The following is a 27763-nucleotide window of genomic DNA, read 5'->3' on the forward strand; positions in this document are numbered from 1 at the left end:
TGCTACCGAGCGCGTAAAGCAAACCAAATCAAAATACTCATAATTACCATCTTAAAACCGGAACCTTTAATTCCTCGAGAAACCCACGCTTCCAAGAATCCTATTCCGAAGCGTGTTACGCAAATTGAGTACGAAATGAAACACTAATGAATATTAAATGTACCAAAATCAACACAATTTTCCACGTGAAAAGTGAAACCGACAGCGACCGTTGGGGTTTAGTAACGATTTTCCACCGTGACGCCGTGCGTTGGCATTCATTTATTTCTCGTTTTCGGGTGTAGCATTCGACGTAGGCCAACCCCGAAATCCAGGTCAAAAGGTGAAAGAATTTGAAAGTAATAAAAGTGTCCGTCCCTACACGAGTGTGCTGTGGAAAATTGTGACGCCGTGAAAAACGGAAGTCCAGTGCCGCGGGATAAAACGCGTGGCAGCAAATTAGTGACACACGTTTGGCGACACTGCCGGCCGAGTCGGCCCGGTCTGCGATCGATAACCTCGTGCTATGAGAAGGGCACTGCCACTGAACAGCTGATGAGCGGCCTACAAACACTCGAGGCCCTCTTCTTCATGCTTCTAGCGGCGTCGGGGGTCTCTTCTAACACAACCAGCAAAACAGGAACAGCACCTGCAACGAACGGTAAGTGTCGGCCACATTTTCGTAATTTTCGACAAGTTTTACCCCACCCCGCAACCCCTGCAAGCCGGGCCCGTCGCCTCGGGGCAAATCGTATCGCCAGCCATCGGTCGGGCGGTAAAAGCGACGAAAATGTAATTATTCTGGCGGGATCCGTTTTGTCGCTTTGCCGGGTGGTTTTTCACGAACGGCATCATTTTCACCTGCACACCGGGGTAGGAAAAAAGCTTCCGGCGGGAATTCTAATTTTGTATTCATACAAACATTGGCCCTGGGAGGAAGGTTTTCCGATGGCACGCTAGTCGTTCGCCTGAAGATGCTCTCCCTGTCGGTTCCGTGCGCCGCTCCGTGTAGCGTTTCGAATGTAATCTACATTAATTTGTGCTCCGATTTTGTGAGGTGAGTGGAATTATCGGTCGGAATAATAATTGCTACATAATTATGTTCGGGGAAGACTATTCGGGTGCGATGCTCATTTAAATCACTGTTCAAGCGAAACCCAAAGACAAACATGCGGATTTCGCAGCCTGGTGAAGACATTGCAAAGTCAGTCCCTCGCGCGTGGTGTTAATTTTGCATCTCCATGAAATCGATTCTCGTGAAGCAGTGTTGAATGAATCGGTCTTAAATAGAGTATCGGCAAATATATTCAGAATATTTTTTATAGAATATTACTCAAGATAATTATTCTGTTGCATAATTCCGTCATCCGCAATGCAGATAATAAAACACCATTTCATGCGTGATTTTATTGATGAATTAGCGGATGTTTCAAGATTTAATGATTGATTTTGTAGAACGTAAATATTGTTATCGTTTCAACATAAAGCCTGATAAAATGTTGATATGCAATTTTTTTTATATGCAATGTTTAATTCATAAATGAACGATTTACATTTTTGCAGTTAAATATTTTAGTTTTTCCCTTTATAAACGATTTCAGTTTCAAATCAGTTAGTCTAACTCTTTGCTTGTAACAAAATCAACGGTATAGTATAGATTACCTCTACCATCACATTACCGTGAGGGTAAAATGGAAACTATATTATTAAAAACCGAGGAAACTCTGAATTTGATATTTTATGTTACAGTTACAAAGCTGATTCTATAACTGATTTATTCTTATAGAAGACAAATGATGTGATATTTAATAAGTTATTTTCAAGAACTTTGATTTCCGCACATTTGCAAAGCATAACATATGCCGACGTCATTTTATTGTAAACTTTTCCATTAAAGCAATAGAAAATAAACACATTTTAAGAGTACGTCGAGCTACCGTCACAACACGTCGGCTTTAAAACGTCCTTGAAGGCGTAGACCGGACCGCTCGGACATCGATCGTTTCAGTACATCGACAGTGTCCTTGCCACAGATGTTTCCTTACGTAATATAACCACCGGCATCACCAGTACGTCGGAACCACAAACTCACCCAACATAGCGCACCGAATGTGGCCGACCCCGTTTCTCGAACCGGCCCGTAACCCCTTGGCCACTTGTCACAATAGATAATAATCAGATGTGACGGTCAATATAGCAGCGATGCTATGCGGACGGTACGGTACCGACCTGACAGCAAGGTACAACATCGCTCGAACGATGAGCGTCCACCTCTTGATGGGTCCTTTCGATTCGCTTCGAGCAAGTGAACACAATCCCATCACGCTTCGTCAATCATACGCATTTTCCCCGTCCCATCAGCTGACGAGCGAAACGACTTCGGGAAAAACTCGACCACGGTATGTCGATGGAAAAGTCATCATACGCACCCGGCGCCCCAGACCATATCCGCCGGGGGGTTGGCCTCTAATCTAGTGCGGAGCGTAAGGGACACGGCTTCACGTGTGTTGCATGTTTTCCTTTCCTTTTTTTTTTTGAGCCAATGGAAGAGCTGCCATCGACCGTGATGCAAAAGTCGGCAGACATCCTCAGGATGCTTAATTCGTCTCCCCCACCCTCTGGATGTGGTGTCCGTTGTCCCCCACCGCAAATGGCGTTCGATGGTCGGTTGTCGCACGGTGTACAAACAAAATCGACACCAATGTTTTCGGCAACAGACACACCACCCGCACACCACCGCACAAACACCGTTGCAAAGTCAATCGCTGTGGACGTGTCTCCTTCGTGGTGCATAGCCTCGCCTACGTCCAAAAGAACACGTACACCCGCCCTGGGGTTGCAGCGTGGCATTATCACGATGCTGTGCGGTCATGTTTTACATAAATACGACACACCAACAACATGTGGCTTTTTTGGGGAGGTTGCAACCGATGCAAAACGCAGCCCGGCATATGGACGCCGCTTCGCCGTCGGATTCGGGACTGGAGCGCGTCTGTGGTGAAACACCGATTCGCATCCCGATACACGGTGTACCGTTTCCTCGTCTTGCTCGTCGAGGGTGTGCCTCTAGGGTGTCCTTTCGGGACAGTAAAGCTCTTAACTTTTGTTCATTCAACACCCATTTCGTACCCTTCCACAACCCAAGCTGCACCGAATGATATGCTACACTCGCCACGAAACTACCGCCGCTTATGCTGTTGGTGCTTTTCAGGAGACGAGATTCTCAGAGCACTTACACTGAGTAGCTGTTGACACCGGACGAAACGGTCGTTGGCGTTGCGAGCGGAACGGAAACCGACCGCCGCCGATGAGACGATGATTCAATCAACCACATTCTTGTGGAACACGTCGTAATCGAACGGGCAAATGTGGGTAGAGAAGGCAACTTAATCGCTTCAAAACTCTTTTTGTTCACCCTCGGTGCCTCGGTATGCTAAAACGTTATTGCAGGGGAAATTCCTTCAACTGTACTGTGCTGATCACTTCCGCCCAGCAGGTTTGTGAAATTAGATTTTCGGGGGATGCAATTTGTTTGCATTTTGTTCCCTTCACACAATGAAGCGAAAGCGAAGGATTTGCAACAACTATGCAAATGTAATGGAATGGAAAAATGAAATTTTGGTGAAGTAAATACATATGAACATAATTCAAATTAAAAACATACTTTGATGATTAAATACTATATTCACAATAAAATGGTGGTTTCATAAAAACTTTTTTCAATTGCTCATCGTTTCACATATTACTTTAAAACACTGGTCCCTTATCAACTTTTTTCATGTTTTTTTCTTTCTCATATTCACATCGTATTTACCCTTTTAACGCTTATTTGATCGACCTTCACAAAGCATATACCGTTGAAGCTATCATAAAACAACCCGTTTCCGTGGCGCAAAATTAGTCGTAAAATTATTATGTTACGGTTTTGTTTCACAATCAAGCACAAGCCCTTCACCGGCGTTCAGCAATTAGGCTCCCCCAGCAAACAATGATTATTTGAACAAACCACGTACAGCATGATACCGGAATGGGGGAAGCATTCAGCACAGCATCAGCACCGGAATCCTATTGTAGAACTCCGGTTCCTACCCATTGACATAAAACAGCCCGAAACCGACGCTAGAACGCTTCCACTTGCGCAGCCCCACCAACTTCTCCACCTGAGCTTAAGACAAGGTAAAGACAGGGACCGGAGGTGGCTTCTTCACTCCAGGGCGAACCCCCAAAGTGTGAATTTAATTCAACTCATTCACCGCCGTTTTCGTGAATTGCGAAAACTCATTAGAGATTTATGGGATGTGATAATAGATAATCAAAGTTATGAATAAAGCATATTAAAACCGAAGTCCCGTAAGTTCACATAAAGCCCGGAACCTGAGCGAACGTACGCCACGTCGCAACGTAGTGGAAAGTTCGGATGGAAAACAGATGATCCAATTATGCTTATCTCGGGTGTTATATCGTCCCGCCCATTGTTGTGTGTGTGTTTGTGTGTGTGCGGTGCCGCCGCCATCGGGGATGTGCTATCGTCGGGAAAATTCGTCCTCACAGCCATATCCATGGAACGTATAGCATTCCCGGCTCGACGGGAGCCGTAAGCCGAGGCACTAGTGAGTCGAGAGGCTGGTAAATGTTAGACCGTATTGTCTGCAATTAATTATGTACCGAACGGGAAAATGATGCTCCCCCCGTCCGAAAACTGGGATATAGAACGGAAAAGATGCGTTGTTTGGCTTTGACGCTGGCAGAAAAGAACACTTTAATGGCACGACAATTACCCCCGATTTGCGAGCGGTCGATATTACATCAGCTTTCGGTTTGATATTATGATATCCACATCGGTGGAAAACTCGTGAGAACTGCGGAATTCGTTTATGCCCCGCTAAATTAAACATCATACCACGAGAACAAGAACCAGAGCTAGTCACAGTAATGATAATAAAAAATATATATTATTACATCGAAAATCGAGAAAATGTTGATACGCTACAGGAACAAACAAAGTCAAAAGAAAGTAACACAATTTTTAAAAAGGCACAAAAACCTTAAAAGCAAACTCATATTACATATAACATGAACATTACGTGAAATATAAACAAAGACAATTAAAGACAATACAGCCTACCATGGCCACAGGCCAAGTGCACGTCCATAAATGACCCAAACATTGTTTGCAATAGGAAAATTCGTTGCAATTTAATGAAAACAATATTCCGATCGAATTACTTTAAGCAGAATTATAAAACAATCTTGTCAAAATTGACATCCATGTATTAATTGAAATATGACGAAGAAAATCATCGAAAATAATCCCTCTGCATTCATATTTGAAAGCAAAACAATTATTTAAAATCTTCCAACTCTCCAACGGAATACGTTTACAGTCATTCTCTTTCCACGTCAATAAACGCAACAAGCAATAAATCGAGCTGCCCACGCGAGGCACGACGAAAACCCTTTGGTCAAATTATAGGATAATGTTAACATACTGAAGAGATTTGTTACTCCAACCAGCAAAGGCCCGTAAAAAAGGTACAGGTTTCACGTGCAGCCGCGGCGAGCAATTATCGCTTGTTTTTCACGACGCGCCAACTCCAGACCGGGCGGGATAAAAAGGCCCATTTATCTCCCCGTCAGCAGCTACGGTAACCTTCTCATACGAAACGGTTCCAACTCCCGGCCGCATCGTGCATCGTGGAAAAAAGCAATTGGTGGAAAATTCCCCAATTCACCCGCACATCCCGCCGGACGGGTTGCGCGTCCGGTTACAATGCAAATGGCGAGCGCCTCGCACAATGGTTGTTTAATAAAATATTAAATTTAACAGCCATGGGTATTAAATGATTAAAACCGTGCACAGGAGTGGCTTTTAATTTGGTGTCCGTAAATTGTTTTCCGTTTGCCCGACGACCCCGCGAGCGACGATGGGAGGCTTTTGTCGGTTTGCTTTTTCCAGCAGGGCCTTTTTTTTACGGTCCATCCGAATCAAAAGTTAAAATAACAAACGATGGGAAGCCGTAAATACGTGAGGAGTGGAACGCGGGCTGATGGGTAGGAACGGTCATAGGAACTAAATGAACGAATATGAACTTTGTCGCATCGTGCGAGCAGTTGAATGACCAAGCCCGGCCCCAAAATGACACCGGTGAGGCGAGTGTCAATGTCAGCAGAGTGTTTCGCAGCCATCAACAACGAGGTTGGGGAGGCACTGCCGACGGTTGGAACGGACTCGGTTACGGGCAGGACATGGTAATTGATTTCAGATGGCCCACACTCAGCCAGCATACCGTCAACCCCAAAAACCGAGCAAGAAATTTGAATCTAGCGTCAACAAAGGAGCAACGATCGGTCAACCGTTCTACCTCCACGCCGCATGTAGTGCGTGTAGAAAACGTTTTTCCGCAGACATCCACCCCCCTTGGGGCGTGAGGTGGCGGTCTAGCGACCGTCTGCCCGCTTAGCCGACGATGGCAGCATCGACCCTCGGTGGCCAGGAGAGATGATGACGATGATAGAGCTGCAATAAATTGATAGCCGACGATGGATTTGTTGTGTCCCGAGCCGGGAGCAGCCCTTTCATCGAGGGTATTGCTTTTGTGTGTCGGCCAGTAATTTAGAGTAATGAATGAACTTTGCATAAACATCTTCACCGGTGGTGGTATGATTTAATTGTCCTCATTGTGTCTCTTCGCATCGAGTGATATCGAGCATAAAATCAATAGAAAGGCGGTGTGAAGAAGTCAGGGTTCAATTGTATTATGTTGAACAGAAGCTTGATAGCAAAATAGTGCTTTTGGTTTTTAGCTAAATGAAACATAATTTAAAGTGTAAAAATAAACAGAAAAATGTACAACATATTTAAGTTAATAATTAAGAGTTTAAAAACTAATTAAAACTAAATTTAAAAAATAAGAATTTTTAAAAGAGTTAATAAAATTGCATTTAAGCAGAATAAAAGAAGAATAATAAGAAGTTCTTCAAAGATTCGGTGTCAAATTGCAAATTTTATGTTCGTTAAGGGATTTCACAACGCTAGATTTTAATGAACAGAGTAGTTTTAAATATTTCAAATATATCAGTAGTTTTTTTCAGAACGTTGAGTAATAAATCAAAAGCGAACAACAATGTAGAAATACTTAAACCAAATATTACACGGTGTGTTACGAATGTAAATTATACCGTGTTCATGCTTCATCTCTGCGATATCAATTACATTTCGCGCTCCTTTTCCTTTCACGACATCAAAGAAGATCGGTTGTAATCAACAGGCATCCAGCTACCCGGAATTTCCCACGCTTATCAACGCTTGACGCCACCACAAGCCAAAAGCCATCCCACAACCGCCCCCAAGACTAATAACCCAACAAAATTGGTCTCGCTATAGGGGAAAAAACAGAAAACACTCTTCAAACCGCGCCCATTCTTCAACCTCCAAGAAGCAACCGCCCTCGAACTCCCGAACAGTACAAGGACCTTCCGAAAAGCCACCAAATGAGCCACACCTAATCTTCCTGTTTATCGTTTAGTGTGGAAACAGGAAACCATTTATCTTAATGTAACCAACCGCTACCCACCGCCATTTTCACCATCGTGCCACCAAGAAAGCTCGTCGAAAACGCTCGTTAATCCCGCCGCAAAAAAGGGCTTTTCATTCGTTTGCTCGCTTTCTCTCGCAATGTCCGTGCCGCCCCATCCCGCTCCTACCGCCTTCGACAGGCTGCGGTTGGCTGTGGTTGGGAAAAGCATTAGGTCTTGCTTTTTATGCACATTCAATTAGATTGTTTTTGCTCCAGCCGCCTCCCAAACAGATTGTTTTCCTCAGCCAGGCTTCATCCGTTACGCCGTGAAACTTCCCTTCGGCGCGTGCCAATTCGCTAAGCCATAACAAACATTACTTCGAAGCTTCGGAGCGGGAGCCGCGGTTGGAGGCGCAAGTCTATCATTTTGCGCCACAAGAAAACGCCACCATCGAGGGGGCGGTATGGATGAACGCGAAGAACGCCCGACGGAAGCGGGTCGGATTTCCTGATTTCCGAAGCACAATTCTCCGTCATCGTTGTCGTCGACGGCAAGGCGAGGTGGGTTGCTCTCTCCAATCCCGAACCGTCACAAAGGACCGTTCCCGAAAAGGGTCACCGACGGGATAGGCGGGAGGTGAAACCGGAACCGGGACAACTTTCACCCTCACCTTTCGTCGCGGGCCATTTTTCTTCGCGCTTCGCGTGACGCCGACGTTGACGTGATTATCGTTTTATGTAATTAAGATTTAATTGGTTAATTAGTACGTCAACGTCGGTTCCGGTGATGAATAGAAATGGGACTTCCGGTTATAATTATCGAACACCTCCTTCGCCGGGGGGCGTCCGTATTACGGGATTTATTTTCTACTTGGCCCACAATGTGTTTTCCACTCGGGGTTTTCGTCTTCAAAGAAAATGTTCTACCGCTATCATAAACCATAATAAAGCAATTGTTCGATCTGCACAAGAAGGGCCTATCTTTTCACTGGTTTATCGATAATTTTCTTCATCTCTTTTATTTATAAATGAAAATCTTTACCTTTTATATATTTGGTAAAGTTAACAAACATTCTAGGACACGCTTATTGATGAAATGCTCTCGTATTCGGAGCGTTCTTGTAGCCTATTCCTTAATTGACTGTCGTTGAAACTATTGAGCAAACAACACTACATGTAATTTGGAATACATTCCAACTGATTCCAACCAGTTCCGTACAAGTGCACTTAAAGTCTCAAACAAACTCCCATCGTCGGAAATCAACATGTTTTTCATGACATGTAATGGCATTTCGTTTCGAACTGTCCCCCGAGTTTCTCGTTACGTGTCGTTACATCATACACATGTATGGCAGATGATATGCGGAAGTTTTCTAAAGTCACCCCTCAGCCCCTTCTTCCCCCGGGTAATGAAGAGGGCACGTAATCGCTCGTATTTGGATTGGCACATTCATTGGTATTCATTCGCGGTCGACTTTTCGTGCGAGTTTGTTGTCGAAAGTTGTCGATCGAACGAAGAGAAAACTTTACTGGACGAGTTTGGCGAAGAACGAAGAAGAAAAAAAAGCAATACCCCATCCCACTCCGCCTCCTTCCCTTTGGTTTTCCACCTTCCCACGCAGCGAGTGACTGCTGACGGAGAAATTTCATTTAAAATCAGCCAAAAGTCAAGTTTATCAACAACAATCAATTGGCAAAAGCGATAAAACACCGTTAATTTAATTTCGTTCGTCGCTTCCTGTGCGCCGAGGCAGGCACACAACTCCAAAACACGACCCAAAAGGGATCACGTACAACATTCCGCTGGCGCAGACCACCTTGAGTTCGGCGAGTCTTGCGTCCCGCTTGCTTCCGGATCGTGCTCCGTGCAAGATGTTTCAAGACTGACGTCTTTGGAAATTCTCTTCCATCAACAGAATGAGAACCCACTCCACCGGATCACCCAGATCTGGTGTTTCGTACTCGTTCGATCGAATCGCACCCTTTCATCAGAGCACCGGTGAAAGATGTCCTTCTGACATTAACCTCTAGCGCCGAACGAACCGCTTGCAGCACAACAAACCCGACCCAACCGAGCTGCTGACATCGAACGATTGGGAGAAGTTCGACACCACAAATGCTTCCTCCTGTCGTGTCTCGTGAAACTAGACGTGCAATTCCGAAACGAGCCATTTCAACCACGATAGGGACGACATAAATAAAAGAAAAAACTACATGCCCAACAAAATGGCCCAAAAACACACGCAAAAGATGTTTCAGCCTCAATCGTGCTGCCATAAGGCTGTTCTCCTCATCTCCTAGAACGATTCGCTCTCGCCACACTGTCTTGCGTTTTATCTGAAAGTTCTTGGAAACGGGAGTAAAAACATCCTCCTACGGCTAAAACGAGCCCTTCTGAATGTTTCCAGATGGCGAGCACTAGAATTCATGCGGCAGAAACTTGGCCAATTTATGTCGATTTAATTTCTGACGTCGTCCAAAATCGGTGACGCCGTTTGTGGCTGTCTGAAACCATCCTTTTGCGTAAGTAACTGTGTAGCGATTCCGTCTTTCACAGTTATTAAACGAAGAAATAAGTTTTGAATTTCAGCACCTATTTTGGCAATAGATTTTGGACATAATTAGAGTTACTAATGCAACTTCAATATGAAACCATGAAGTGAAAGTTGAATAGGTTTAGAAGCAAGAATTCGAGAGTGTAAATATCTTCGGATATCAACCAAAAATTCTTGGAACCTTCAGGCTTTCGAAACCAAAAACACTTTCCTGTCGAAACCCCGATGGAAAAGGTGTAGCAAAACCGTAAGATCGTGAGTAGCATACTAAACGAAAACAAACACACGGGGGCATGGTTTTTTTTGTGTGACATTTCCCTTTTTCTGCCATGCCCTATACTACAGCGGCTTCATCGATTTTCATTTCCGGTCGGTAGTGCCAAATGAAGAACGAACCCCGGATACAACCAGTTCACTTCCGCGTGACAAACGCGACATCTTCGACCTTCGCACTTGTTTATCACTCGCTGAATATTTATTTGTACATATATTTTACTGGCGCGATGCGAGACTCCCTGACCATCCTTTCGGTACCGGAGCGTATCTTTCGATCGCCGACATCGATGGTGAATAGTTACGATGGGCGACTTTTGATCGTGTTTAGCAGCGACGAAGAGAATGGGTTATACTTTCCAATTCTTGTTTCGTTCGAAAGTGTCTGCGTTCACTAAAGACAGTGTTTTTCTCGCTATCGTACCGTCGGCATCAGCACTTTTAAACTTCTCACTTTCCGTAGGCGGGGGTGGTAAGTTTTACCGAAGAAAACAAAAAACAAAACGACCCGGATCTTCTTTAGTTACCTCCCAGAGGCCAGCGGTTTCGCCAGCATCGGAGACAGGATCTTTAACGTTTGTAGGGGGTTTGTTTTCTTCCTCGGGATTGCTTCTTTCTTGATGGTTTTTGGGTGTAACAAAACTCCAGTTGGCGCCAGCGACATACACACACACCGTACACCCGCCTCCCCGAGTTGCTGAAATTGATAACCACTGTTGCCATTTATCTTCGGCAATACGGTTCCGACAGGGCCTCGCCGCTTTCGTGGCAATTTCGACGGCAACCAAAGACAAAACGCCGGAAACTGCACGACTGCGTGCTGCTGGGAGTGTTTGCGACGGCACACTTTGGCAACCGTTCAACCGAACACGAACCGGATCGGAGCAGCGTCTCGTAGTGCAGTCACCGCGGTGGTGCTCAGTCAACAAACTGAACCGATCTCGCCAGACTCGTCGATTGCCGATCGGCGGAATTATTAAAAAAGAGCAAACAGAGCGGGTCAGAGGTGGATAGCGCGATAAAGTGGAATGAATTGTTTGCCGAGCGACAATGCGTCTTGCCACGAACTACGGCCGAGAAATATGGTCTCTGCTGGCAAGATAATGCACGCCGGTCGAGGCGTTTGGGCTCCGATCGGCGCATTAATAAAAATGTACATTATCAATTCCAATTGAGCAAGTCAAACACGAGTATTGTCAATCTTGATAAGCGTTTCTGGTTTTATGCGGTTACACTAAATGGACGGGAAAGTAAAAGTGCACAGTTTTGCTAAAAACCTGTTCATGCAATTTAAAAATTTAAAAAACTTGGCGGTTTGATTGCATCTACATACCACACACATGAGTACTTAATGCAAGGGAGGACATTACATCATTGGAAATAACGGTTCTAGATCAGGATGACCCTATGAACTGTTGGTACATTCCACCACAATATTTGTGCAGCTCCGTTAATTAATATCTAGCTTCTCAACCAAATATAAGCGGTTCAAAACACTCTATCGTCTTCCAAACGACTCGAAGTTGTTCCGTAGTTCCAAGCATCTTTATAATTTCGGTTAGATCCAACCAAGCCTTCTCATCGTGCAGTGCTGGTGTTGTGCTTTGTTTCGCTGTGCTTTTCGCAAATTTACTCCATCCGTGCCAATGGTCCGGGGTGTGACTCCAACTGTACCTGTCAATCTGCAAGCGGGTTTAGATTTGAAGTGCTCTTGTCCAAATTGGACTTCCTGCAATATCAAATGCACGAACTGCGACACAACCTCAGTGACAATAGAATTGATTGATGCAATTGAAACTGGTGACAGTGTTATATATCAATAAACTATTCTGTGAAAGGACAATTTGCTTCGATCATCATTCGTCGAGAAATTCGATACAAAGAAGAAACAATCTCAAATAAACCTATTCACTTTTATCTCGATCGTTAAGTGATCAGTGTCCAATCATCATTTTAATGAAACGTACATCTTTTAATAAAGTTGGACAATAAGATGAAGCATACCAAACAACGCAAACATGTAAATAAAAATCAATATCGATCTCCATTTATTGGCGTGTTTCTTTTTTGTAAGGAAAAAAAACAGGTTTACTGTACTGGGACCTATAAAAATCACTCAGACCAGAAGAGCATAGGCCATTCGTCTGCAGACTACAGTTTGTTCGTGTTCACAACCATCATGTGGCACCATAGTACTTCAGTTGTTTTGTTATATTTCTTGTTATTGCCGATTTGTTCTACTCAAGCTAATCTTAATTGCACCGGCCAATCATTCAGCGGTTTTGGATTTGAAGTGTTGATTGCCAGGTTAGACTTTCTACAGCAAAAGGTTGACGAAATGGCTCACAACCTCAGCAGTCTACAAAATATTTCTGAAAGCCTAATCGCTCATCAATTGATTTGTAACTTTTTCGAAAAAGATTCTGTCAAGGAGAAGGAAACGAAAGTCCCGGTTGGTATTAAGACGAATCTTCACAAACAACTATTTCGATCGTGCAGCGAAGAACCCACCAAAGTGTCTGGAAAATATGTACTGCAGGTCAAGAATGAATCGTTCGAGGGAATTTGTGAGCAGACACTGTTCGGAGGAGGATGGCTTGTGATTCAGAATCGTTTCAATGGATCGGTGGATTTTTATCGCAACTGGAGCGAGTACCGCCGAGGTTTCGGGAACATCGAACAAGAGTTCTGGATCGGGCTGGACCGCCTTCATCAGCTTACCTCTTCTCGACCCCATCAGCTGTTAGTCGAAGTGCAAGACTCCACCGGAGAATATAAATATGCACAGTACAGCGAATTCGAAATTGGGAGTGAAGCTGAGCAGTACATTTTGAAGATTCTCGGAACCTGTAACGGTACGGCAACCGATGCACTGCGAGCTCACGTAGGTCTTAAATTCGTCACTTTTGACCGAGAGAACATGGCACACGGATATAATCGAGCAGTTGCGTATGGAGGAGCTTGGTGGTATGCTGACGGTCATCACTCTAATTTAAATGGCATCTATATGAAAGGTAGAAAAGGTAGAGAAGCAATGCGCTGGTATACCATAGGGGAACGCGTCAGCTTAGGGCTATCTTCGACACGAATGATGATTCGTGCAATCTAAGAAGCATTCTCAAGGATAGATAAAGATCTTCAAAAGTGTTCTTTGCAAGGTCAGAATCTGTAAGAAAAGCATATTAAGCTCAATGCTAAACTTTGTATTCATCTCTGCAACCTACACACATGCACCAATACTGTTCTCCACACTTATGTTTTTAAACTCAGTATAGTGAAATAATAAACCACATGTTATGAAAAATATCCCACCCTGCATATTTATCGAACAAATCAAACTGGGTTTTTCGTCTTAATTAAAAGAGTAAACGAGATCAGCGAGTGCCATTAGAGATAGTACAATGTTATCACAACGTTAACCGATAATAGTAAAGTCAATTTGGTCTGTTGATACATATGATTGGTAGTATAGGCTATTAGATTTCTTAAATTCATTACTAACTACCAACAGTATGTATGAAAAAATGTCCTTTCCTTATACTTATTACATACTTATCCTACTGATTTCTTACTTAAACAATTCATCGAAAGTTTAAACCTTCTTAAACCAGAACATCAGTTCAGTGTCACTTTTAACTTCGCTTTTAACAACATAGCTTCCCTGTGGTTCAAGCGTATATCATTTTAAATACGAATAAGCTTATTCTATTGAACGTTATCTCAACATCAATCGCGGAAGAGATTGTTTCCTATTCTGTTGGTTAGGCTGTTTCCATCCGGGAAGGCAACATTTTTAGTAACGAAAAAGGCAGCATGCTCGGATTGGTTAGCCCTTATAGACAGAAACATTTGACATTAAAACTAAGCTGCGTTTATAGTTTAAAATTAACGGGTTTTTTTTACTTCTCTCCATTTTCAGTTGTCGTCGAAGAACCAGAATTTACGGATGTTATAGAAAATGTTACAGTGCCTGCCGGACGGAACGTCAAATTGGCTTGTTCCGTAAAAAATCTAGGATCATATAAAGTAAGTACTAATGATTCCATTACCGACAAACAATTTGGTACAAAACATTACAGCATTACTTAACAATACTCATCGACACGAACGATCACCTCGACAAGCGCTACGGACACATTTACACTAACGACCAATACCGTTTCGTTTATCCCCTGAAAAAAAATCTCAAAATTTATAGTTCGTACGTGTCGTTAAGCCATCTAAGCATCCAATGGGGAATACATTTGAAACCACGAAGCAAACGAAAACATTCCCAAGCAGAAAGATCAAAACCACGCCTCGTCCATCAAGCTTCAATCAGTAGCACGAAACGTGTGCAAATCTGTTTTTATTAAAATTGGTATCTTTTAATAAAAAGATATCACCCCTAATCGCCCGCATGCTACCCATTTCGTCTGCGCTGTGTTCACGTGAATGCACGCAGTCATGAATATTTTGTTAATAAAAATTCACATTTATTTGCATTCTACCGGCTTACGATTTCTTCATTCCTTTGGGTTTGTCGTATTCCGTTTCTTCGTCCCCGGACAAGAAAACAAACGCAGGAGAGTGGTCGTCTGATCGTTCTCCAGCGATATTTTGCTGGCCTTTTAAATGGGCCAAACGATACGTGATTCTCTGATACATTCATTCTCCGTCGTCCTTGGTGCTTGAAGGACGAATTTTTCTACGCTTCATTCAATTGTTTTTGCGCACACATCTCTAGTATAGGAAATGAACAGAGCAAAATGAAGCAAAATAAAAAGAAAACATAACCTTCTTAGCCTCATACATGTTATCGTTTGCAATCCTACTATTTGATCCTTGTGTGATAAAAAAATACCCAGAACTGAGTATATAACCACACACAAGCCGCTCACATGCCGCCGATGGCGAATGTTTACCCAAACGATCAACTTTCCGACGTACTCGGAAGAAATGCCTACACATCCTCAGACATCCTTGTATGTCTCGGGTAAACATAAAAATTCCACATTATCCTTGTACGCATCCTTCAACCGGGAGCCGGTCTGCTGGCATTTTGTTTTTCTTCTCCATTCAAAAGACGATAAAAGGGGAACGGAAGAAGGTGCAATAAAAAATAAATTCCTCCACGTGCAAGTACATTTTCCATGTTCGTTATACCCTCAGATGGGTTGGATCCCGCCCTACTGTCTGATATCATGCCCGTATCCGTATTTTGACCACACTGGGGACTGAATCAGTATCGTGGAAATGGAAGCCTCAAGCACGCAAACCATACACAAATCCTTAGAATTTTCCTCGGGGAAAAGGGGGCGATGAAAATCAAGGTGAAAGTATATTATACGGTTCGACGGAACGAAAGACGCCTGATCCTTTGGCGTCACTTTTCGCCTACGGTGAAAGTTGTTGTTTTTAAACTCGATTTTTCCTCTTTGACCTTCCGAAAAGAACGGCTTTCCCAACGCTTCTGATTGCTTTAACGAACCCGCCGGCATATGCATGGGCTGGGAATACCGGCTTGCGTCATCACAATCGAAGAAATGCCCATGGGTTAGACCCATCGTTTGATAGCAAACATTTCCAACGAAAATGAACAGGAGAACCGAATGGTGGGAAAACCACAGAAAAAACACAAAACACCTTCTGGGATTATGTTTACGATTAATCACAACATGCGTTCAATAAAAATATAAACTCCATACGAAATGGATTTCCCGTGAGGACTACCTAAACGGTTTGGATCAACATCTGTGGTTCACGGCCAGTATAAGAAAACGACAAATAAATGGTGATGATAAAGCCGTACAAATATCTTCTCGATAAACTTGATTGTGTGGTCCCCTTGGCGATCCTAAGTGATTTTGTAGACCTGGGACAGATTTAAAACACACAAAAGAACTCAGAAGGATGAAGGAACCAACCTTGACTTTGTGTTTATTTGAGAACGACTTTTTTTAGCATTGCAAAAAATATACTGACATAACCTACAAGCAGTTTTTGATACGACAAGCGAAATTGATTAAAACTTTGTTTAAATGAATCAACTGCATCCATTTTATTTTTGATTCACCATTGTGATTCCCCCTTAATTAAGATGTTGAAGTCAATTATGAGGACGGGTTTTTGAGCTGATTGCTTAATTGGTTGGTCAATTGGATGACAACCAACATTTGCTTTAATAACAATGTCTTCCAAAGCCGAGCTCAGAGGTATAAAAGGAACGTTAATATGTAGATCGATTGCAAAGCATATCAATGCTCCTGCGTGATAAATAGTGTTACTGTCATAATTGTTACTTCGCAGAAAAATGTGTTCGTACCTTTGGATGACCCTGATGTGCACTGCTTTTTTACTCTTGTCGCAAATCGAACGTATCCAGGCGAGTGATAACTGTTCCGTTCAAACACACTACGGATTTGGCTTTGAAGTGCTAATGAACAAGTTAGAATATCTGCAGCATAAGCTGGACGAATTGGGACAAAACTTGCCGCACAATATTTCGGAAAGCATTCTCTCCAAACAAGCGACTTACAATAATCCTGTGAAAATAACCGAGACCAAAGTGGAAACGAACAATCCCCAAATTCTTGCTACTGGATCAGAGCTCCGATCGTGTCGCGAGGAACCTGGCAAAGTGTCCGGGAAATTCTTGCTACAGATCAACACAGAAGCGTACGAGGGAGTTTGTGAGCAGTTACTGTACGGAGGAGGATGGTTGGTAATTCAGCATCGTTTCAATGGATTGCTGGACTTCGATCGTAACTGGACTGAATATCGCCAGGGATTCGGTGACATCGATCAAGAGTTCTGGATCGGACTGGAGCGTCTACATAGGCTTACCACTGCTCGATCTCACCAGCTTTTGGTTGAGGTGAAAACTTCCGCTGGTGAAGCTGGCTATGCACAATACAGCGAGTTCGAAATTGGAGGTGAAGGTGAGAAATACGGCCTAAGGAAACTTGGCACCTACAATGGCACGATGGGAGATTCGTTAGTGTACCATAAGGGAAGACAATTCAGTACCAAAGATCAAGATAACGATGCCTACCCGGGGAGCTGTGCCGTAGAGTATGGGGGTGCCTGGTGGTACAACGCTTGTCATTACTCGAACTTGAATGGCCTCTACATGAAAGGAACTGTCAATCCGAAATCGATGTGCTGGAACAGTTTTAAAAACCAATGTCAAGGACTAGCGTCTTCGCGCATGATGATTCGTGAAGTGTGAAAACATATGCTCATGAAGAGAATATCGCCGTGTCAAATTGTTATCCACTTTAGACAACAAGAATGAATAAATAAAAGTTAAACATTGGATAATTATGCATTTGATCCTTGGTCTAGCTTTTGTAAAATCTAAAAAATATCACAGCTCGAATAGCGCTCCAACAAACTCCTCAAAACATATTATGGATCGTTCATACGACTTTGCTACGTATCTCTTCTTTCAGGTAGCGTGGATGCACTTCGAGCAGTCCGCGATCCTTACTGTACATAACCATGTGATCACACGGAATCCTCGCATTAGCGTCACGCACGACAAGCACGACAAGCACAAGACCTGGTTCTTACACATATCAAACGTGCAGGAGGAGGACAAGGGACGCTACATGTGCCAAATCAACACCGTCACGGCAAAGACGCAGTTCGGCTATCTGCATGTGGTCGGTAAGTAGCTTGAAGAGAAAAACCCATTATATACTAATATTAAGCAGGAACTCACAAGCACGATGAAAAGCTTAATGACTTTTCGATTCGGTTAATGCTGAATGGTAGCTAAGTTTTTTTTCATGTTTCCCTGATCTGTTTCACCTGATCGTCCAATCGTTGATGCTGTCACATCCAACTTTTTTTTCAGCTGATAGAAATGGACACTTTCGGAGCGGGGTTTATCCTGTCTCCGCCACGAGCGCCATTTAGTGGAATAAAAACCCGCCAGCACGGAAATCGATGTTCTTTGCTCCATCTATTATCCACAGGTTCTGTTTCGAAGCTGCTGGGAAGCGAACGACAATGCCGAGATTCTCGACAGTGCTAGAGGAGAGAAAAAACTCAATCCCAATGTCGTTACAGCGCCGTAAGGTGCAAATTTAATTTTCCCTCCTAATGCCAGGATAAATTGCCTGTGTCGTCGAAAACGGCTTTAAGTAATGGGGACGGTGACGCGATAAAGCGGCAGTAATTAACTTATCCCTCCAGAAAGATTAGTTTCGCAGGCAGTAAGAGAAGAACATTTATGTATGAAAGGACTGCTTTTGCTTTTCTCAACCGGTTCCTTACCAACAATATGTGTTGCTTATAAAACATAGAACATCGAGGATAATTGTGAACTGAGCTCTTTTACGTAAAGAAATAATCCCTGAATGTCGAGATCTGCAGCAGAAATTAACAATGCTGCTTATTGTTAAACATGACTACTTTTTCCAAACTGCAACTGATCGGTTTCAAATGGCGAGAATGACTAATGGAATCTGCATTGAATTTGCATACCGTTGTATTGAATCCTTCCGCTGGATGAAGTCACAAACCTTAGCACTCGACTTGCCTTTTTGTTATTGTCAGCTCCTTTTAATCTATTGCCCGAGTCAGCTTTCTGCCGAAACCGGGCGCCGATACAATTTCGCTCATCATATTGTTTCGATGCCGTAGACCTGCATGCTGTTGCAATTTTTCACGTTTTTTGCACCCCCCAAACGATGTCTCGCAGCACAATAGAACCCGTGGGGCTAAATCCGATCAGCACTGCAGCAACCGAAGCGAACGGAAGTGATTCGATTTTGCACTTTTGTCGTTTGCGCCGATGAAAAACGATAGGCGTAATGAAGAAACGGAAAATCAATTTAAATTCAAATCACATTAGGATCATCAGCCACATCGTCATCCGATACGTAAAGTACGCGCGCGACCCGGCTGCACACCGGCACGGCGAAGACGAACCGGGCAAAACTTGCAAGACGATTGACGATGGACGCAATGCCGGCCCCGGTTCGAGACCTTCCCGGTTAGCAATCTTGTGTTGAGCCATCGGATGCTGATGCAAGAAAAACAACGGTTAAACTTCCCCCGAATGGCGGGTGGTGGGGGGAGGCGATGAGAAAAATCCCAAAAGATGCTTGGCTTGCAAACAACCTCCGGTAATAGGGGACTGGAACGGTGGAGGGAGGTCGGCTGGTTGTGCCGGAGCATGAAAACAATTTCAAAATAAACATTTATTTATTTTCATTTCCCTGGAGCGTGCAGCCCACGCAAACAGTGGTTTTGGGGAAGGACGATGAAGTAAAACGGACGCTTCTTATGAACAGTCGACATCTTGAGCCTCACCATCTTTCAAACGGTGCAGACACCGGGCCATACAAAAAAAAAACAACATCGTTCGAACGGGAAGGCCAAAGGGAAATGCTTTGAAAAATGCAAACCCCCACGTTTCCCCCACTTATCGCAGGGTGTGCGGCGTGTTTTTCCACCAGTATGTGTGTGTGTTCTAAGCAAGTAATCCTTATGCTAGGACAGCATGAAAAATTTGGCACCCATTCAGGAAAACTCTTGCAAAGCGCAGGGGGGGATACCGAAACGGTGAAGAAAAACCAGCCAACTTTTTCCCATTCGTCCTCCAAACACCCATGTGGAGTTGAGCAGAGAAATTCATCAACATATCTTTTTCCTATCTCTTTTACATTGTGACACTTTGTTCACACCTTCCTCATGTTCTGGATGTATGATTTTCTTTGGAGAAAATTTCGTTTGCTGTACATCCGGAGATGGTGGCTTTTATTGTGCTTGAATAATAGGGAACTTTGGATAAAGGTTTTCTAAATCATTCATTTTGTCACATTCGATTGGGTTTGATGGTATGTAGAAACATGATTTTGGAGAAAATGATGTCCAAAGCGGGTCAGAAATGGGAAAATTTGTATTCAAATCAAAATCAAAACTGATCAAATGGTTCTGGAAAGAAAGGAACACCTTTTTCAAAAATCAATGCAAACTTTAAGCTAGCTATAGATAAAAACACACTTTTTCCATTTTTTCATCATGAGTCGTACTTTTCTGTGAAGCCATATGGACATGGTTCTGTTGATGAAAACGAGCACTTAAGTTATAACTAGTTTGAAAAACAAATTCATAATTCTTATCCGTGACACACAGGAGTTTTTGTTGATAATTATTTTTATTATTCTAACTATCCCCCCCCCCCCCCCCCCCAGTGCCGCCCAACATCGACGACTCCCTCAGCTCCAGTGACGTCATCGTGCGGGAGGGTTCCAACGTGACGCTAAAATGTCGCGCCACAGGAAGCCCAACGCCGACGGTAAAATGGAAACGGGACGACAACTCCAAGATAGCCATTAATAGATCGCTGAACGGTAAGTATGCTGGCAAACCCAAAACGTAAGAAAGTGGGCAACATTTTCCAAACGGCTCAAGAAACCCCGGGTTGCGGTTCCCGGGCGTTCTCGCACCGTTATCGACCACACGGGAACGGTCTGTCGCCTGCATTAATAAATTTCTTTTCCCTTTTCTCACCCTCCTGTACGCTACGACAACCACTTCTGCACGCTGAATCGAACACGGAAAATCGGCACCACCCGCAGTGCCCGAGTGGGAGGGCAATTCCATCGAAATTACGAAAATCTCCCGCCTGGACATGGGTGCATACCTCTGCATTGCATCGAACGGCGTACCGCCCACGGTGTCGAAGCGAATTAAAGTCAGCGTTGACTGTAAGTATTTCGCACTCCACGGAACACGCCGGCACTATCCACACGTTCGCCGATTCGGGCAAATGGACATGAATTTCCCTTACCGGCGTTGTGTGCCCTGTTGTCGCTGTTCCTAGGCGTCATTGTGGTGTAACTGCTTAAATTAAAACCAATTTACATTTGCCATTAAATTAAACTCGCCCCGTTGGGCGAAGCGGAAGAAGCGAGCGTTAACGTGTGGAAACCAGGCCGGGGAAAACTGTTGCTAGTACATACACGGGGACCCTATCGCATGAGCGAAAAGTAATACCGACACGAAACAACACGAAACAAAAAAATACATTCCCGGTGCAAACAAGCAACAGTAAATGTGATTTCCACCCGAGCCCCACGGCGCTAGAATTTTGTCGGTCGTTACCACGGCGCAACAAACCGAAACAAAAACAGAAAAAGAAGCCCAAAACAACTAGCGCTGGGCGAACGGACAAACATGGTGGAATAATTCCATACCGATGGCGGTCGCCATAATCCTGGAGCGAGTATGGAAATTAAAAACACTAATCGTCCATTTAGCCATCGAGCGAGCCCCGGAGGACGCCGTGGAATGCCGGAATGGATTGGCTACTTAAAACCATTAGAGGTGTCAGCCCGCTTGTTAGCTCAGTGTCCGGTACCTCCGGGACTGCGGGCTATGATCGGCGATTTGAGGGGGATTAATTTGAATTTTATACTGCGCTTCCGTTTCCCGGCGTGGGGCTTATGTCAATCGCTTGGAAAACCGATCTCCGAGAACGGGGATTTATTTATGAAGGTTGTTTTTTAAGTCAGTGCCACTTTGCTATCGATTTCAAAGCAGAGTCTTTCAAGTTTAAAGATTATTCTAATATGTTTCTACTGTTTTTCTCAATTAACTTGGAAAGTCATTTAATTTAAATTGTATAACTAATACTTTAAACTAACTTATACAGTACAAAATTGTGTGGCGCATTCGGTCCAAAGCTTAATGATAACTTAAACTAAAGGCGTTACTGTGCAGGATATCAATCTATGGTATTATTTGACACACGCTTATATCATTTCTTGCACAATTTTTTATTGATAACACATATTTTATGTTGTTTTGTGATGTTGTAAGACAAATTGCAAAAAAGTATATTGTTACTTGTTTGATAAACAGTCTAAGCGTATGTTAGCTTAGTTTTTAAACTCCAAGTATTTGAAGAGATAAACATGTTATCTATTCAGCATAGATTCCAAGCTCTTGAATAATGTAACATCCTTCACGACGAGTCCGTATCAACGCATCTGTCCTGACTCCCGTGAATGGATTTAATCAATCAAACTACATGTGATCAACGGAATCGTACCACTTCATCTTCGGAAATTCTACCGAGAAAACACTCTGTATTTTCAAACCTGTTCTCCTACCAGTAGAAGAAATCCGCTGGAATGAATCACGAGAAAATCAATGCAAGCATGAACGTCCCGGAATTAAAGTGCCCATTGATCTTACACTTTCACTTTAAATCTTTTCTCCGTTCTCAACTAAAATAACTCACGCTACATCCTGGCGACGTTCAGAACTTCGAGTTCCGTCCGCACAGTCGGAAGGAAAATTTAAATTTACCGAACGGAAATCGGAGAAAAATGGGCATCATTGGCGGCGACGTCGTGGACTGTAAAGGACAACGCTTCCAACGCCCCCACCTCCCCCTAGCCTGACTCCTTCCCATTCACGCGGATCGATCGTGATGTATCCTTAAAGCTACCGCGGGAAGCGAACGAAAAACGGTCACGAAACGACTTTCGGTAGCGCCGTTGAACGATGCCAAAAATGGGTTCGGGCAGAATTTAACATCGCCATTGAATTACGATATCTTCTTCGCGCCATTTCGCCGACGGGATTCGGGAAAAATCTGAATGCTTGCCAACGAACCACTCTGTCGCTGGCGAACACCGGGAGGTGGTGAACCTGGTGGTGGTGAGGCTAGAACGCAGGACAATGTAACACGATGGTGGGATAAAAAATTAAAGCTACACTTCTTGAAAGACTGATCTTGTTCCGGTGCTTCCTTCCGGCACTTTTCCGCCCCGAACCAATCCCGAATCTCCCCGATTCCGTTCCCTCTTATCCTTATTTGATCCGGCAACGGAAGAATCTTCCCAAAGAACCACCACCTGCACATGTCTTAGACACTCATGGAGGAGGGAGGTTTTCTCGGTTCTTCATTGATCTGCCTACAACTCAACACCTCCCGCAATCCAACTGATTCCGGCAGCAGGTCCCTTTTCCAACCGCCCCAACCATCACCCTTCGACAAAAGGGACGCAACCACCCTCGGGCCGGATCAAGCGTAAAGCTGGTGCGAATTGGTGCTCCACCACTCCAAGAATTCCTTTGCCCGGAAGCACCACAAACTTGGGGGAAGCTGACGATGGTTCGATGGTTTCGTTGGGAGGGCGAGAAAGATACTCAATACCACCACCGTAATTCCAGTGCCACTAAAGGAGCAACTCTGGCTGAGCCTGGTCGGGTCGTCGGTGCGTCGTTCCCTAACTTCGACGCGATGATTGGGAAGGTGTGAACGAAATAATAAAAATAAATATTTGAGCAAAAATCAACTGGCGCACTGGTGGCGCGTTCCGGCGGGTGGGGCATATCCGTTTATATCTCCCTGCACCGACGTTCCGGCCTGCCGGATGGACGTGATGCTCTGGGAGACACAAAAGGATCCAAACGAAGAGGAAACGGTCGACTTCTTTCATTTTTTCTCCCTTCCTTCGCTGTGTCCTTTACGTCGCTTGTGGCATTCGTTTACGAGCCTTTTGCCGTTGCGTGGGATTGGTCTAGACTCGCTAGACACTTCCGATGACGCGTACGTGCGGGACATGTGCGATGTAAATACACACACACACACAAACGAGTGGACCGGAAACGGCACGGTAAAAGAAAGCCAATCTGGCACAAACGTACAAATACAGATATCGCTTCACTAGACTTCTGTTCCGGCCGCCTTTCAAGGCGCAGTTTTCCACCGGGAGACGGTTCAGCGCAACACACAACCCAGGTAAGGTGGCCGTTATCAGGTAGAAGGCATCAGTGGCTTAATAATCAGAATTACACAATTTAAGGCAACATTTGATTGAGCTCGTACTGCGACAAGACGGCGATGTGGAGGAACTCCGAGCTGTTTCCCTTAGGGAAGGGAACGGTGCGAAAAGGAAACGAAGTTCCTGCTTCGCAAAATAAAATTCGATTCCGTCGGGCGAACCCGAAGCCGGCCGGAAGTAGACTGCAATCAAATAAATTGGCAGTTTTTCCTCCTTTTACTACCGGTGTTTCCGTGAGACGGACGACTGGCTGTGAGAGATTCCTTTGCACATACACACACCTTATGTTCCTGTCGTGCTTACACGCCGTTTCAACGATATCGGTGGTTAAAGGTTGACCAGCATCGATCGTGTAGTCAACCTGTTAAATGGTGTCGAAAATTATCCCCCCCGAACGGCTCCATGTCCGAGACGACCCATGAAAGCTGGTGGAACGTATTACGACCCACCCCCGGGGGGAGGGGTGGCTCGTTTGTGGCGTGATCTGCTGCAAGGTGTGGGAGACGGAGCGGCCAATCGGCATCCTCGGGCAACATAATTGATGATGCAGCATATCCACTTCCGGTGGGATAACGATTATTGCTAATGAAGACAATCATCATTTACTGGACGACCTGGTAGTCACTGCTAAGGTTGCTACCCAACCCAATGGAAACTCATACACACACACACACACATGTCCACGACCATCAAACAAGAAGGCGGGAAACCTCGTGATGTTTGCCCTTTCGCATCTGCCAAGGATGCTAGAGGGTGCTCTTGAGCTGCCGGCCTTGAGTGTGCTCGTATAAATAGCGTTCGCTTCGGAAGATTAGGGCGAGCAAAGCCCGGTCCTTTGATGCTGACCATCAAATGGCACTTCAAACGCCGTCAATCGATTCAACAAAGACGTGCACGGATACTGTGGCGATGGGTTCGATGGTTGGAGCCGACCCACCCATGCGGCCGTCTGATGAGCCCCAAACACTTGACGTGTACGGACGTGCGGGAAATGTTTGCATCTAATTAAGGATCGAAGTCCAGGTCGGTGGATTGGGGAGGGTTAATTTGATTTTGTATCCGGTAGTTATTATTACCCTTCGAAGCCTTTGTAATGGGAAAGAAAAAATTATTGAAAATTTTGGTAAGCGTTGAGTAAGAATTATTAGTAAATATGTAGAGTGTGCTTTTTTATTAAAAGACAGTTTAAAGATGGACAGACAATCAATCAAAACTAATCAAATGTGATTTTTAATATTTTGGGTATTATCTCTAAGACGCCTAACTCAATTGAATTTTTATAACGCATTTTGTTTAATTATTTCTGATATAATTCTCAATTGTAAAATTTAACCTAGTTAACTAGTTAAAATAAAGTTTTTCCAGGTTTCTAGTGCAATGCAAAAGTATGTATCAATTATTTCATTAACAGTTTTGTTGCTATATGATTAACACATTATTTTTCTCAAACTATATTGTAATGTGCTTCCGGGAAAAACACTCACCTTCAGAATGCACGGTACATGCATTTTAGGAAAATATGGCGTTACATAATTAAACAACCTATAATACCAGCTTGCCAAGGCTAAAATAATTGATGATCGCGTAACAGAAACAATCTGAAGCAAATGTCGGGAGCAACATTAATTTCTGCCAAAATAGTTGCGACAAGCTGAGTAAATGCTGTCGCAACGATTATCATCTTTTTATGTGATACCTTCAATCACGCACATTGCAAAACCTTGCGGTAAAAAGGGAAAATGTCAACTTAGCACATTGTCAAAAATTCGTTACGATACAGCTTATGGGCGACGTTTCATTTCTTTCACAGACATTTCTTGCTCTCCCCGTGCTCCTCAACAAGCACGCTGTCCTTACAGTCGTCGCAAATCGTCTTTGCTTATTCTTGCGCGGCAAAGAAAACGTTCCCTCCCAAAACAGCTGGGCCATTAACTGTTTTGGCGATTTTCGACAGACCGCCAAATGACTGCGCTATCTTGCAATCGGCTTAACTAATTACCCTCTTCTCGCGCGCTCCAGCAACTGGTTTGCCGTCCGTCGGAAAGCCAGCCTTCGCGCGCGAAAGTACACGAAAAACAGGGCCCCCTTTCGAACATTCGCACAGCAGAGATTCTAATGACCAACGAAAGACTGGCAGACAAAGTCATAAGCGCGAACTGTCTAAGCCCCAATTTACATAATGGCCGTTACAATAATTTGTTCCATTCGGTTCCGTGGCCTCCCCACCACCCATCTGGCCCCCTTCTTCACGACCTTCCGGCGCGCATTACTTTGCGGTGATGTGTCGGAAAATCGCCCACACCCACCCGCAACGAAGGGTAACAATACGCTCGTGGGGGGAGGTTGAGTGGTGTAAAAACAACTTTCAACAATCCCGTCCCGGAAAGTGGAGCAAAATTAAAGAACCCACACCAGTCGGGTGCGGAGATTTTCGTGTAGAACAAATCCCAACAGGACATCAAGTGGTGCTTCCCCGCATTCGGGCGGGCAGGTTGCGCCCCGAAAAACAAATGTAAAATTTGTAGGCTGCCACTCCGGCACCGTATCCCCTTTCCATCATTATCCTTCCATTCGCTCGCACCCTCCACTGCCTCCTCATCCTCCCACAAAAAACACATCGGAACCCGCGGTAAAATGTTTCCACGATGTAGACATAATCGTAAAACGAATCGCATAATAATTTTAATGCTAGTCATAAAATCAACACTGCGTAGACACCGGTCGGTGGGTGAAATGGCTGGGCGTTTAGGTGTGGTTGGACGTTACGGCGCGCCCATTCAACCCCCACCGGGAAATCCAACCCGCGAATGCTCCGGATGCCTTCCCGATTTCTGCCGAGTTGGGAATCTGCAATGAATTGCAGCAGCGTTTTTTTCCCCCACCCATTCCGTTCTGTGGTTTTTTCGGACAGCGGATGGGACGATAATTTAGCGCGGAAAACGCAAGGGAAAGCCAATGCCGGCGAAGAGACGTTTTTCGTCTAGTTTCACACCGGACAGAATGAAAAAAAAAACGAAGCGAGGCATCAGCCAACCGATCGTAACCGTAAAGGGAGGATACCACAAACAAACGAAAAAATGGCCGAACCACTTTCCTTCTCTACCGGGGGGAGGGGGAGGAGACAAGCCCGAGCAAAGCAAGATTCCGTGCTAAAGTTGAGCGTAAGCCTTTGGGCCGCGAAGGGCACATAGCCAGATGGAAGCAAACTTTTCTTTCACCCACGAACCACGAACGAGCCCGGCTACGTGCGTGGACTTTTGGATGAGACTCACGTTCTCGACCGGGGCCACACTCGACCGGGGTCTCGTCGTTTGAAGTCGAAGAAAGGACTTCTTTCGGCGCAACGTAAATAATGCTCACCGGGCGCTACACGGCGCTTGGTCGGGAGTTGATTTAATTAGAAGATTCTGACGCACGCGAAACCCTCGGACGGATATGCGCTCTCATTATCGCCCCTCGAAAGCCATCCCGCAATCAAATCCAATCAAACCGTACCCTTAATTACATTCCTAGTTAGCGTTAGCGCTAACAGGAGAAGAAATAATAAATGAGAGGAAAATTGCGTCCATCAAACTGCTGGGTTTCGGATTAATGTCCCGAATGGATCTATACGAGGCTTATCATTGGAACGAAGCTTCTTCACTCA

General features: G+C 44.4%; 1 protein-coding gene across 1 annotated transcript in view; it reads left to right on the forward strand.

The window, feature by feature from the left end:
- Positions 1–534: 534 nt before the first annotated feature.
- LOC131292713 (lachesin-like) overlaps positions 535–27763 on the forward strand; it is a 50090-nt gene continuing 22861 nt past the window's right edge. The window contains exons 1-5 of the mRNA XM_058320849.1: positions 535–640; positions 14244–14350; positions 17758–17974; positions 20512–20670; positions 20899–21027. Coding sequence (XP_058176832.1) covers positions 535–640; positions 14244–14350; positions 17758–17974; positions 20512–20670; positions 20899–21027 — 718 coding nt within the window. The remainder of the gene's footprint in view (positions 641–14243; positions 14351–17757; positions 17975–20511; positions 20671–20898; positions 21028–27763) is intronic.

The sequence above is a fragment of the Anopheles ziemanni genome, chromosome 2 (assembly GCF_943734765.1).
Source record: "Anopheles ziemanni chromosome 2, idAnoZiCoDA_A2_x.2, whole genome shotgun sequence".
In the NCBI taxonomy this organism is placed as follows: domain Eukaryota; kingdom Metazoa; phylum Arthropoda; class Insecta; order Diptera; family Culicidae; genus Anopheles; species Anopheles ziemanni.